At 44.3% G+C, this 12438-nt stretch overlaps 1 protein-coding gene across 2 annotated transcripts in view; it reads right to left on the bottom strand.

Moving 5' to 3' along the window:
• The window catches only part of arfgef3 (ARFGEF family member 3), a 37961-nt gene that overhangs the window by 9605 nt on the left and 15918 nt on the right, over positions 1–12438 (bottom strand). For both annotated transcript variants that reach the window (XM_028006955.1, XM_028006954.1), the window contains exons 14-30: positions 11705–12276; positions 10778–11130; positions 9819–9985; positions 9577–9742; positions 9067–9174; positions 7706–7921; positions 6051–6161; positions 4744–4894; positions 4346–4669; positions 2770–2903; positions 2047–2192; positions 1400–1579; positions 1184–1325; positions 968–1090; positions 641–744; positions 421–565; positions 219–347 (exon numbers count right to left, since the gene is read on the bottom strand). In XM_028006955.1, coding sequence (XP_027862756.1) covers positions 219–347; positions 421–565; positions 641–744; positions 968–1090; positions 1184–1325; positions 1400–1579; positions 2047–2192; positions 2770–2903; positions 4346–4669; positions 4744–4894; positions 6051–6161; positions 7706–7921; positions 9067–9174; positions 9577–9742; positions 9819–9985; positions 10778–11130; positions 11705–12276 — 3271 coding nt within the window. The remainder of the gene's footprint in view (positions 1–218; positions 348–420; positions 566–640; positions 745–967; positions 1091–1183; positions 1326–1399; positions 1580–2046; positions 2193–2769; positions 2904–4345; positions 4670–4743; positions 4895–6050; positions 6162–7705; positions 7922–9066; positions 9175–9576; positions 9743–9818; positions 9986–10777; positions 11131–11704; positions 12277–12438) is intronic.

The following is a 12438-nucleotide window of genomic DNA, read 5'->3' on the forward strand; positions in this document are numbered from 1 at the left end:
TCCTTAACATCTGCTTCATACTGAACACATATGCTGCAATATTTGAGTCATCAAGGTGTGCATCATTGGCACAGAACAGTTGATACTTCCAGGTTTTATGAAATCCCAACAAACGTCTGTTTTTTATGCAGATTTATGAATATTTAACAATATTCCAGGTGTTTTCTGTAGACCAGACAGTAAAGCCAGAGAGGTTCTGCTGTGTTCCTGAGCGTCACCTGGAACAGCTGTGACCTCTCTGAGCAGCGTGAACAGCAGCTCCAGGGTGGGGGGCTGGTGCTGCCGGGGGCAGTTGGACACGGCGGCGGTCAGCTGCTCCAGCAGTAAGATCCACACCTGGATTAAACCTGCAGCGCAGAGGAAACCTCAGCTGGACCCCAAACAGGAAACGAACCAGGAGGAACAGGAAGTCTTCTTCACCTGTGTCGTCGTCGAACTCTTGCAGGACGCAGTCGACTCCGTCCTCGCTGCTGACGGAGCGCTCCTGTGACCGCAGGGGCAGACTGGCCAGCCGGGCGCCCAGGAACACCGGCTTGGACGGCATCTTGTAGATCTTAGCCAGCAGCTAGAACCCAACAGAACCTGATGAGAGGCGACAAACTGCTGCGACGCAGACAAAGTAGGACAGGCGAGGTCCTACCTGGGAACATTTGTGCAGGTAGTCGAGAGCCGGAACGCAGAGGTCAGTGGAGCTGAACCCGGACACATGAACACAGTCTCCAATCTCCTTATAGTCCACCTCTCCTGCACACAAACACACAGAAAACTGGCATTACGAGCAAAAAGTGATGCACAATTACAACAGTCGCATCTAAAGGTCAAAAATGAAATGAAAGTTCTGAGAAATGTTAATCCCAGCTGCTCTGAACAAAGACATGAAACAGGCAAACGCAGGATTCTGATTCCATCAGGAATAAATCCTGTAGGTCTGGAAATGTGAAGAGATAAAAAAAAAACCCAAACCCACCCAGGCCTTTGACAAACTTCAGCAGACACATGATGTAGTCTGTGGCGGCGTTGGCGAACACCTGGATGTTGTCTGTGTTGATGAAAGCTTCGAAGACGTCAAACACGGGAGCCTGGGATTTCCCTGCATGGAGCGAGAGGCCAGAACAGGAGGAAATAATCTGAACTGTTAAACTGTCTGTGATAACCAGCGTCTGTCTCCAGTCTGCCAGTTTACCCATGGAGTATTCTCCCAGCAGGTAGTCTTTGGTCTCCGCCCTGCTGCTGTGGACGGTCCTCAGGGCGCTGAACAGAGGCCTCCACCCGGACAGGATCTGAGGGGAACACATCTCCACCAGCTCCCCGATGGACGTCACCACCTGGGGGAGACGACCGGGTTGGAGCATGTGGGTGGAACCTTCCCTGTGCTGCGGCAAACCAGACCGGACCTCACCTGGTCCTGGACGTCCTCGTCACAGAGCTCCAGCTGCATGATGTGCTCAAACGGCCTGAACAGCGCCTCGTTGAAGTGGAAGTGTGGAAGCTCCGCCCAGCTTGTCAGAACCTCGGTCAGAACATCGTGGATGAAGGAAACGGCCTTCTGGGAAACGTGGCGCTCTTTGTGACAAGCAGCCTGGAAACGAAACATTTTTTACCCCCCAGAATGCAAAATAAATCATAAATCAATCACCACAGAAACACAAAATCTTAGAAAGTATTTTTGTAGTGCTAATAAATAAGACGAAACTAACTTATAAGTAACTTTTCAGCAAGATATAGGAGTTTGTTATAGTCAATAATTCCTTAATATTGATGAAAACGTTCTAGTTCCACTGGCAGATTATTTCACTCATATGTGAAATAATGTCTTGTTATATTAAGTATTGACCTAAAACAAGCTCCTCCTTGCTGAAAAGTTATTTATAAGTTATTTTCAAGTGTTCTAAGATATTTGCAGTAGAATCTCGACCAAAAATACTTGGTAAGATTTTAAGTTTTTGCAGTGTAATTAACGGAGTGATTGAGGAGAAACGAGACAATCGGAGCAGAAACAATATTTCAGAAGACCATCTCCAGTTCCTCTCTGCTGCAGTTCCCTACCTCCACCAGATGGGGCGCCACCACGCTCCAGGCCCTCATCATGTGCAGCAACGGCCGGTTCTTGTTCCTGACGATCCTCAGCATGGCCTCTCCCAGACGGTAGAGATGCAGAGCGCTGCGGCGCTCCGACGTCGACTTGGCTACTCCTGAACACAACCAGAGAAAATCATGACGGTTTCCATGGCAACAAGACAGTCTGAGCTTGAAGACGATTATTTATTCTTTACGTCGATCATTATCTGGGATATTAACATTACTTTGAGAAATGACAGTAATCTGATCTTTGGTTTCATCTGTCCAGAGGAAATTTGTCCGTTCATCAAACCTAATTCATGTTTCCATGTTTTCAAACTTTCTCCTTCTGCCACACTTGTTCGGTTTTTTCTGATTGTTGTGTTATGAACTTTTAGTCCATTAAAAACCTGTAGAGTCTCAGGAGGAGGGCTCAGGGGTTTCTATCATTTCTCTGAACGTGGCTGAATCTGCAGGACTGGTTGGTTGAATTTCCAGTCCACTCAGACTGGAAGCTCTGAAATATCTTCCTCCTAGAAACAACCTGAAATGACCTCTGACCTTCCCTTCCCTGGTGACTTTCTTCCCTGGCTCTTTGTCAATATGTTTTTACCGTCTCTGTCCATGTTTTCTTCCTGACTCCTCAGGCTGTGAGTATTTTCCCTGAAGTGACAGAAACGTGTGTGAACTTTTGCAGGTTGCGTTTCCTACCCGGCATTGCCAGAGAGTAATCTCCGGTCTCTGTAGCCGAGTTGAAGAGTTGAGACTGAGAAGCTTTCCTGAGCTGCTGCAGGAAGCCGACCAGACCGACCAGGTTCAGCTTCGTAGCCGCTTCCTCAAACAGCCTGGAACACACACACACACACTCATTACCATCATAAGGACAATAGGAAGATCTGAAGGTTCTCTTCACTAAAGGGCGTAAATGCAATTAATTCAAGTTTTTAATAATAATTTCTTAGAAGTTTTCTAATCTCAAATCTCTGGAGATTATGGTGTGAAAAGGATTCTGAATTACATGAAGAACATTACAGATGACCTTCATCATCCTCTTCATCAGACTCTTATACAACAAGACAGTGGCTTCAGTCAGAGGCTGCATAAAAACCACTGTAACACTGACCTCTACAGGAGATCCTTCTGCGTCTATAACAACTAGTTGAAAAAACGTATATAATAATTTTATTCTTCTGAGATTAATAAAGTATTTTAGAATTGAACTCAAACTGTGTTGATGTTTAAAGCAGAAATTTATAGAAACTAAGTTACAGAAACCATTTGGAATAACTTTACAGGAAAACTATAACATTAACTACTGAGTTATGAAAAATGTCTTCATTTATTTTCTCTTTAATGGCAGAAAGATGCCTAAATATGCCTTAGAAGACCAAACTCATATTAAAACATTTCAATATTTTAACCTGCAAATTAATCAATGAACTTCAGACCTGGAAACAAAGAAATACAAAGTTTTCCTTTGATGAACTCCAGCTTTTTTAGTAAAATAAAATCTATTTTTAGATGTTTAGTTTGAAAATGGCGCAAATGCAACATAACCAGGATGTCCAGATAATTGGTGACCAGCTGCATAAAGAGCTGCTAAACTGAGGAGTCATAAATGAAGATGCAGAGAAACGGGTCCAGCTGTGTGTGAAGACAGCCTTTTGGTCTGTTTACTATTGTTTGGCGAAACTTTCACATCAGAAATGTGTTTAGTCCATCTGCTCCAGAGGATCAGAGAGAATATTCTTTATTCCCTGCAAAAGCAGCTCGGATAAGTGCTTACATAAGAGATGATCCTTGGTCTAAGCAGAAGCACACACTCACAGAGGCAGCTTCACTTCACAGTGTGTGTGTGGGCGTGGGTGTGTGTTTTCGTGTGTGTGTGTTGCTCATTCATATTGAGTCGAATGTTTTGCACGTGACTGAAGGACGTCAGCTGAAATCTTGACTCTGTTTCTCAGAAAACTCCCTGACTGTTACACAAACTGACCTGATTTTATGAATTTATCTGCATTATGATAACTTGTACACATAAAAACACTTTCATACACAGAACCAAGCAGGATTCACTCTACTGCCACCTGCTGGGTGTACTTCAGCACAGCACCTCATGGTGGATGCTTGATGCGACACTTTGACCCTCATAAATACATTAATAAACCTGTAAAACACACTAATAAAATGTGTTTTAACTGAAATCACAACTGTAGAATGAAAGCAGTCTAAGTCAGACTCCAGCATCACATGGTTAAAATATCACAGCCTCTTCAGAGCGAGGTCCAACCTGTCTGCCTGCGTGGACAGCGTGCAGACGGCCTTGGCGGCGCCGGTCCCCATCATCAGGCTGCCGCTCCTCAGGTCCAGGCCCCGCCCCCCTCTGCTGCTCTCCTTCAGCAGCTCCTGGATGGACAGCGGCTGGATGACCGGCTGGCTCAGGCTCAGCTCGGCCGCCTCGGGGCTCGGATCGCAGCTCAGCTCCAGACCCAGGTCCACGCCGGCCGCGCCCGCCGCCTGCTGGCTCTGCTGGGTGATGGTGGTCAGGGAGGACGGCTGCAGGGAGCCGTCGCTGAAGTGGGTGTGCTCCAGAGAGCTGATGTACTCCGTCACCCTGAGACAGAGCCGGACCGTGGTGAGTCTTTATGACTTTACGGCTTCAGCAGGGTGAGGTTTGGGTGTTGGTACCTGAAGACGTGTGGCCAGCAGTCGTGGTTGTGGCTGCCCATCTCTAAGCCCACGTTCAGGATGGCGTCCATGCACAGCACATGAGCCGTGTGGAGGCGGACTCCCTGCGGACGGCCCATCTGCTCCAGCCGCTGCTCAACGCGCTGCTTCACTGTCAACACCAACAAGACGGCAGAGATGGAGCAAAGGCATGCAGGACGTAGACCTGAGCTCAGCTCACATCCACACATGAAGGAAGGTTTTAAAACGGATTCCATTCAAGAGACTTAAAATGAGAAATTTGATCTATTACAAGTTTTAGGAGTCAGGTCCTCAAAAGAATTCAAACTCTGAAGTTTATTAAAGTCTTTACAGTTATTTTCATTTTTATGTTATGTGTTTTTTTTCTGTAATGACAGAAAATTAAGTTTTTTTTTTTACTTAAATCTACTGTTATTGCAGATTGCAGCCACTTTTTAGTTATCCACATTCCTGAACATGAACACTAACAGACCAAATGGCTGGTCAGCTCCAAATGAATATGTGAAGGAAAATAATTCATATCCATTAAGTTTATTTTTAAAACCCAAACATAAACTGTGATTGTGTAGAAAGTGGAAACAGGTGTTAACAATTCAAATGATTTTTCTGCTGTGAAACATGTTTTCTTGTTTCTCTCATCAAAACTTTGTTTACAGTCTGTAGAGAAATCTATCAGTGTTTCTTACTGCAAATTTATGAAGCATCCCATGATGGAGTTTATGCATATTTAAATATTTTTCTAATAGTTGGGGAGCATCTCAGCAATAACTGGTGGTTAAACAGAACTCAGCTGTTTCTATTTAGGCTTTCACAGATTATATTCTTCAGAAAAAGGATTAATTAATGTTCGCACTTTGCCATGTTTTACTGATTTCCTAGTAAATTAACAAATTAAATGAACATGATCCCCTCTGCTACACTGAAAACTAGAACAACTGAGCTGCAGCCCTGCATGATTTATTCATTAAAAATATTTGTCAAGTCAGTTGGAAAATGATGTTGAATGTATTTACAAATCATTAGCTGAAATTTCCAGCTTTGTTTTCCAAATTGGCCACTAGATGTCAGTAGAGATCCGTTTCTTACTGAGCCATCCTTAGTCATGCACACAGATTGAGATTAGCGTCTCACTCTGATATTTCTGAATTAGGAGTTTATATTAAAGGCGTTTCATTTGGAGAATTTTCTCTTTCGGATTTCAAGCCGTGGATTTTTGTACAAAGCTGCTTTAATGAAAACGATCCGTGCACGTTTGACGCTCCAGATGGCGCTGTCATACTCGGTACCTTGTGTGATGGCGTCTCCCATCTCTGCCACCACCTTCTCCTCCTTCTCCTCCTGCACACAGGAGGCTGCAGCCATCTGGGCTAAAGCTGATGCACAGTTAGCAGCAACGCCTGAAAGAGGAAAACGGCCAAAAAACATGATCAGCTTCAGTTCATGGTCAGATCAAAAGAGGAAAATGTCTTTATTGTGTTTTCTAAAATTAGTATTTGTTCCATTGGTGTAGAACTAGGAATCAGAAATGAAACTGAAACCCAGCTGAGGTTTGACACCATCTGTTCATTCATATTCATTCATCTTTCTGTGATAATTACAACCTGGACTCCTCAGTGATAATTAACTGGTTCTGGTTATTATTCACCATGTTTGGTTAATGTGAAATATTCCATCACTGACAGACAGGAAGAAACCAAAAATCTAAAAAAAATTAACCTGAGAAACAATTTTAACTTAGTCAACAAAACTAAGTTAGCTTCAGAGGTTTTCTCCTGGGAAGGAAAACAGTCATCTGTGTGTGAATATAAAATCCCTTTAAAAGCTCCCTGCTGTTAGTATAAATCCATTCAATATATTAGGAAAATGGTTGCAGAAAGAGAAGAAAACATCATTTAGTTTCAAACCTCCTGTTGAATAATCTGAGGTTTTAAAACGATTCATGAAGAAAAAATGAGGAAAATCTCTGATATTTTATGACCACAGCAAAACCCTTCTCTGAATCTTATCAAATGATCAGAACACAATGATTTGGGGTCTTTAGTGAAACCTTTAAACTTTAGATGAGGATGATTCTCCAAACTGCAGGAACAGCCACAGCAGAGGCGTCATCACTTCCTGTTCAGATCAGCCTTCACCGGCAGAACCGAGCAGGTTTCTAATGCAACAACACAAACTCACTCAGTCACTGATGGAGTTCCCCAGGGGTGCGTTTTCAGACCCATTCTTTTCATATGGTCATAAATATTTTATTACCACAAAGTTGTATTTTATTGGTATTTCTGTGTTTTTTATGGTCTGCAGAACAGGAAGCTGTTGTAAAACAGCAATTATACTGAGACAGGCTCAATTCATTTTCCTGTTAAAAAAATTAATAAGTCATTTCTATTCAGATGACACTAAATCTCCCCTGTTGCCTTGTGATAAACTGGTGATCAGTTCTGGGTTTACTCTGACTGTAGGAGATAAGCGCCAGAGCCCTGGGATCCTCCGCAGCTAAACTGGTATGAAAAATTGATGTTTAGATATTATTGTTGTTGTTTCTGACTCTACATCAGTTGATTGCTTGAGTTGTTAAAGAATCCTAAGTTCTGCCTTCTGAAGCACCTGACAGCGCAACAAAGTCCAAACAATGACAAACAGTCAGCTAAGTCTGAAACTCTGCTGCAGGCCCCGGCACCCAGCAGCACATCAAACCCTTCTTCACACTCATCACAACGCCATCCGTCTTGCCTTCAGGACCAACGCTGTGCTCCTCGTGACCTTGTGGTATCCAGACATAAATCTCAGCCCGCTGGCCGGCTACGTTTTCCTGACAGAGCTGTCCAGGAACGCCCTGACCGCTCTCCATTCTGCTGAATCCCTGGTTGTCTTTAAACTTGATTTATTACACCCATCCCTGTTTCTGCAGAAAGAGCAGACACAGGTCAAAGGTTTCACCCACCAAGCGCACAGCTGAGCGCGGCGGCTTTCCGCAGGCCATCCAGACTCAGACAGATGGTGTCTCTTTCCCTCTGGCTCTGCTCCTTCAGCCCCTCGGCCCCCAGGATGAAGGCCAGGCCCTTGGAGCTGCCCGCCATGCGGCCCGTCAGAGGCGTGGACAGCACATCAATCAGGTTCCTCCACACGCCGGTGAGGATGAAGCGGGAGAACACGGCACCTGATTAAAAAGAAAGGAGGGAGAGAAACCTGCAGCTAGCATCACAAGCTGGTTTCTGATCCTGAAGAGAAGAAAAACGATGATGTCATGAGGCGTGACTCACGGTTAACGAGGTTAAAGTTTCTGTGGTAGCACTTTAATTGAAGTACATAATAGCTGCCATGAACATAAAGGAGTTTTTTATCATCATAAGCATCATTATTTACTGAATAATGCAAAGCTGACAGTTTTAATGCAACTTTTAGTGCAGGTGCCATGTCAGTTTTATGCACATCTCTTCAGATAAAGTGTTAGAGGACTGCAGATGAAGTCACTGACTCATTCCTCCATATCTGTCTTCATCTTTTTATTTTCTATCATCTCTCTCTTCTGTAGGCTTTCTTCATTGATCTCTGATGACAGATTCAAAAAGAGCTGGCAATATTTAAAAACTATTCCTCATAATTTATTAAAGTATCCATTAAACCAAATATTTATTCTTTCTGTCTAGACAGGAACAGCCAGCTCTGCATTGTAATCATGTAAAATCACTTATACTTAAACAATACACCTGATTTTGTTTAAAAAAAAAAAACTGTTCAGTTTAGGATAATTTGCTGTTGCAGGAGAAGAAAAAATATATTCTGACTTTCTTAAAATTAATTGTTGATATTTTATGGAAGTTTCTATATTTTCAGTGTCCAAATTGTAAATTTTGACATAATTTCAAGTAAGTAAATATAAACTGCATGTTATTGAATGTTTTCTTTTGCTGGAATTTATTGCTGATATGCTGAAGACATAAACCCTAGACATATCTAATGCAACATTAAGATATTACTTCACTATTACATATCAACACATATGAAGTATTTATTTATAAAGAAAATGATCTCAGAGCTAATTATTTATTAGTTTTGTTTTTCATCCAGCCTTCAATGCCAACGTTTGGTTCAGCCTTCAGCTATTAAGTTGAAGGTAATTTTCTTCCACAGCAGAAAAACTTGCAGGATATTTGCTGTTGTTTGTTCAAAACACAGTAAAATTTTATGAGAAACAATCAAAACCAGCAATAGGAGATCTGAGCATCAGCCTCTTGGTCCTCACAGTAAAGCATTAGCATGAATGCATGACTCTAACCAAGATGTCCGCCTTGAGTTACAGACCTGCAGTCGCTGTGTCACTTCCAGGCCTCTCAGAGCTGAGCGCTGATTGGCTGGACGGCCTCCGGATCATCTGACCTCCAATAGCACTGCTGCCCAGGCCGTCGATGTCTGAGACGACAAAAATAAAAAACAACTTGCATCAAATATTCATTCAGATATTTGTCTTTTGGAAACAATCCACTACATACATGTTTTATTTTTCCCCACAGTTGACCCATTCCTAAACTCTAAAACTGTAAGAACTTCAGTTTGAAGTTCAGTCCCTTAAATACAGAGATACAATGAAATGGAAAACAATCAGAGACCAGCAGGATGTGTAGATGCACGATTCCTCTGGAGAAAATTATCCGTAAATATAGCAAAGATTGCAATTTATAAACAAAATGCAACTGCAGCACACTGGGTTTATGATCTACTGGGTTCTCCAACATGAGGTTTTCTTCTCTGGTGAGTTGGATTTCTGTCTGAAGAAGCATGAAGAATATAAGAAAAGCAGCTTTTCAGGGAGACCTGTCAGCATGGTGATGAGCGGCAGCGTGCGGTCTTCTGGTGAGCTCCAGTACCCGGCGTCAGCCAGCAGGTTGCGCTCCAACACCTGGTGGTGAAGCTCCTCGATCCAGGCCTGGCACAGAACCACGAGGACTCCGCTGCTCTGGATCAGCCGAACAAACTCCTTCTGCAGAACATGAAGGGAAACGCTCATCAGCTGCGCAGAGCCTCAGGAGAGAAGCTGTCGCTGTGGCTCTGCTCACCAGGCTGAGGGCGGGGGGAAGCTCTCTCCGCCTGTAGTAGTCGCAGCAGCAGAGCTTGAGGTTGAGCAGCAGAGCGTAGTACGACACCAGGTAGAGACCGTCTGCGTTCATCAGAGCCTGGCAGCTCACAGAGTCGCCCAATTCAAAGCCTGGAGAGTGAATCCCACCTGAACGAAGGAAACATCAACACCTAGCTTTAGAGAGCCAAACAACAAACTTTAAAATTCATTATTAAACAGTAGAACTTCATTTAAGCCCTGACAAGCACTCACAAGGCCACTGTTTTTATCAACTGAGACACAGACAAGAATTTAAGCCAACAATCAATACAGAATAAATGGTATATAAATGGTATCTTAGACAATGGGAACCTTCTGATGTTATCCTGTCATTTTGATGCATCTACTGAGTTTCATGTGAGATCTAAGAGGTAAAAAGGAGCCGGAAAAATTCAGACCAAATAGTATAAATAGGAGTGAATTTACATCTGAGTTTGTCTCTTGGACTCATTTAACAGAAAACTGAGGGAAAGTAGACAAAAATATCCAGTTTTTCATTAATAAACTGAACATGAGGAGGTGAAACTGTGAGAGAAAGGAATTTAAATCCAAAAGTTTAAGAACATTTCACACGTTCAGGACCATCATAACATTCTGGCCAAACATCCAAAGGTAAAAAAACTAAAAGATTTGTTTTTCCATTACAAATCATGACGGATAATTAACTTCACAGAAATCTTCTGCAGTAGCTGAGTTCGTTTTATCATCTGTGAACTCTAAACTTCGTCCTCCAGAATATTTGATTGCTTGAATTAAACAGTGGAGACACTAAGAGCTGCTCAGTCAGCTGGTCAGTAAACATGCTGTTTGTTACTGAGCAACCCAAACAAAGTCTGTTCTGTTCTAAAACTACATCATCATCTCACTGAATCTCTGCTGATCTCTCTTCCCTTCGCTTACCAGCCTGCAGCCCAGAGCAAAAGGTGGAGGAGAAGTTCTGCAGCGACAGGTCCACCTCCTGGGCAGAGGCCAGTCCCAGGAGGCGGGGCAGCAGCGCCGCCAGCGACTGGACGAACAGCCTGGCGCTCTGCTGGTCCGCCTCCTGGTTGCGCAGCAGCTTGAGGGACAGGGCGGCGGTGCGCAGGGAGCGGTGGCCCGGGCAGTCCCGAGGCGTCTGCTGCTCCTCGTCCACCAGAGACACGTTGTCAGACCCGATGTCGGACACGTCGGAGCGCCCCGAGTCTTTCTCTGCAGCCATGGAGTACTGATCGCACGAGTCAAACTCTGTCCGAGACAAGTCCTGCTCTTCCATGCTGCAGGACAACCAGAGTCATGAATGAAACGGTGAGGAGCTTGTTTTTAATACGCTTAGAAAAACAGACGCAATAAAGACCAATCACAAACCAGCCTGGTTCTGATTGGTCAGTTATTCTGGCAGCTGGAAGTGATCATAAACAGCCACAGAGCTGTTTAGAAAAACTGCAAACACACAAAATCCTAAGTATTTTTGTCTCGTTTTAGTGCAAATATCTCAGCACACTTGAAATCAGACAAAACTAACTTACAAATAACTTTCCAGCAAGACGGAGGAAGAGCTTGTTTCAAGCCAACAATTCTAGTTGTGGCAGTTTACTTTACTCTAAATAACGACTTATTTTTCCCATAAGTGAAATAATCTGCCAGTGGAACGAGGACGTTTTCATCAATAAGTAATTATCGACTTAAAACAAACTCCTTTACTTTGCTGAAAATTTAGTTTTGTCTTGTCAAGAGTACAAAAACGTTTGCGCTAAATATTTCTGTCATGTTTGCCACTAGATGGCGCTAAAGAGAACTACTTAGTTTGAAAAATCCTAGCAATGAATCCCAAAGTTGACGGAGTCGTACCTGAAGTTGCTCTCGCTGTACCTGGACCCTGGCCCATGGTGCGACCGCGTCCTGGAGTCCACTGACAGGAAGTTGGTGATGTCAGGGAAGACGAGAGCGTGGCTCCTCTGCACCACGTCAGGAGGAACGACTCCTCTGTCCTTGTCCTCCTGTCCCTCGGCCTCCACGCCGCGGCCTCCTCCTCCCTCCGCCCTGTCTCCTCTCGGAGCCGCGCCTCCTGCCGGCTCCCGTTGGCTTCTCTCCTGGCCTCCAAAGGGACAGCTCAGATGGACGCGTGCGTCCTCGCCACACTCCTCAGGCGTGTGTCCCTGACCCAGACCCAAGTCCCCCATCTCCAAGTCCAGGGTGGTTTGTCCCGTTTCCGTGGTGATGCTGATGCTGATGTCAGGGCTACGCTCGGTGGCGCCTGCGGCGGCCATGTTGGAGGAAGCGGAGCTGGGGTCCCACTGAGGCTGCTCTGAGGACAGGATGTGTCTCTGCCACCTGAAGTCGGCCTCGTTGATCTCCATGGACTCCCGGGTGGACTCCGATCCGTCCTTCAGGTCGTCCAGGCGTCTGAGGAGAAACCGAGCCTGCAGGAGGAAACACAGCGACTCTTACTGCTGTTGATCCATCCAGACAGAACCAACACATGCACAGAGAGAAACATCAAAACTCAATGCAAAAAGTCACCATGTTGGGATTTGAACCCACAACCTTCTTCCTGAAAGGCAGAAACCTCAAGAACCTCTTTT

This window comes from Xiphophorus couchianus, chromosome 22 (genome assembly GCF_001444195.1).
Source record: "Xiphophorus couchianus chromosome 22, X_couchianus-1.0, whole genome shotgun sequence".
NCBI classification, from domain to species: Eukaryota; Metazoa; Chordata; class Actinopteri; order Cyprinodontiformes; family Poeciliidae; genus Xiphophorus; species Xiphophorus couchianus.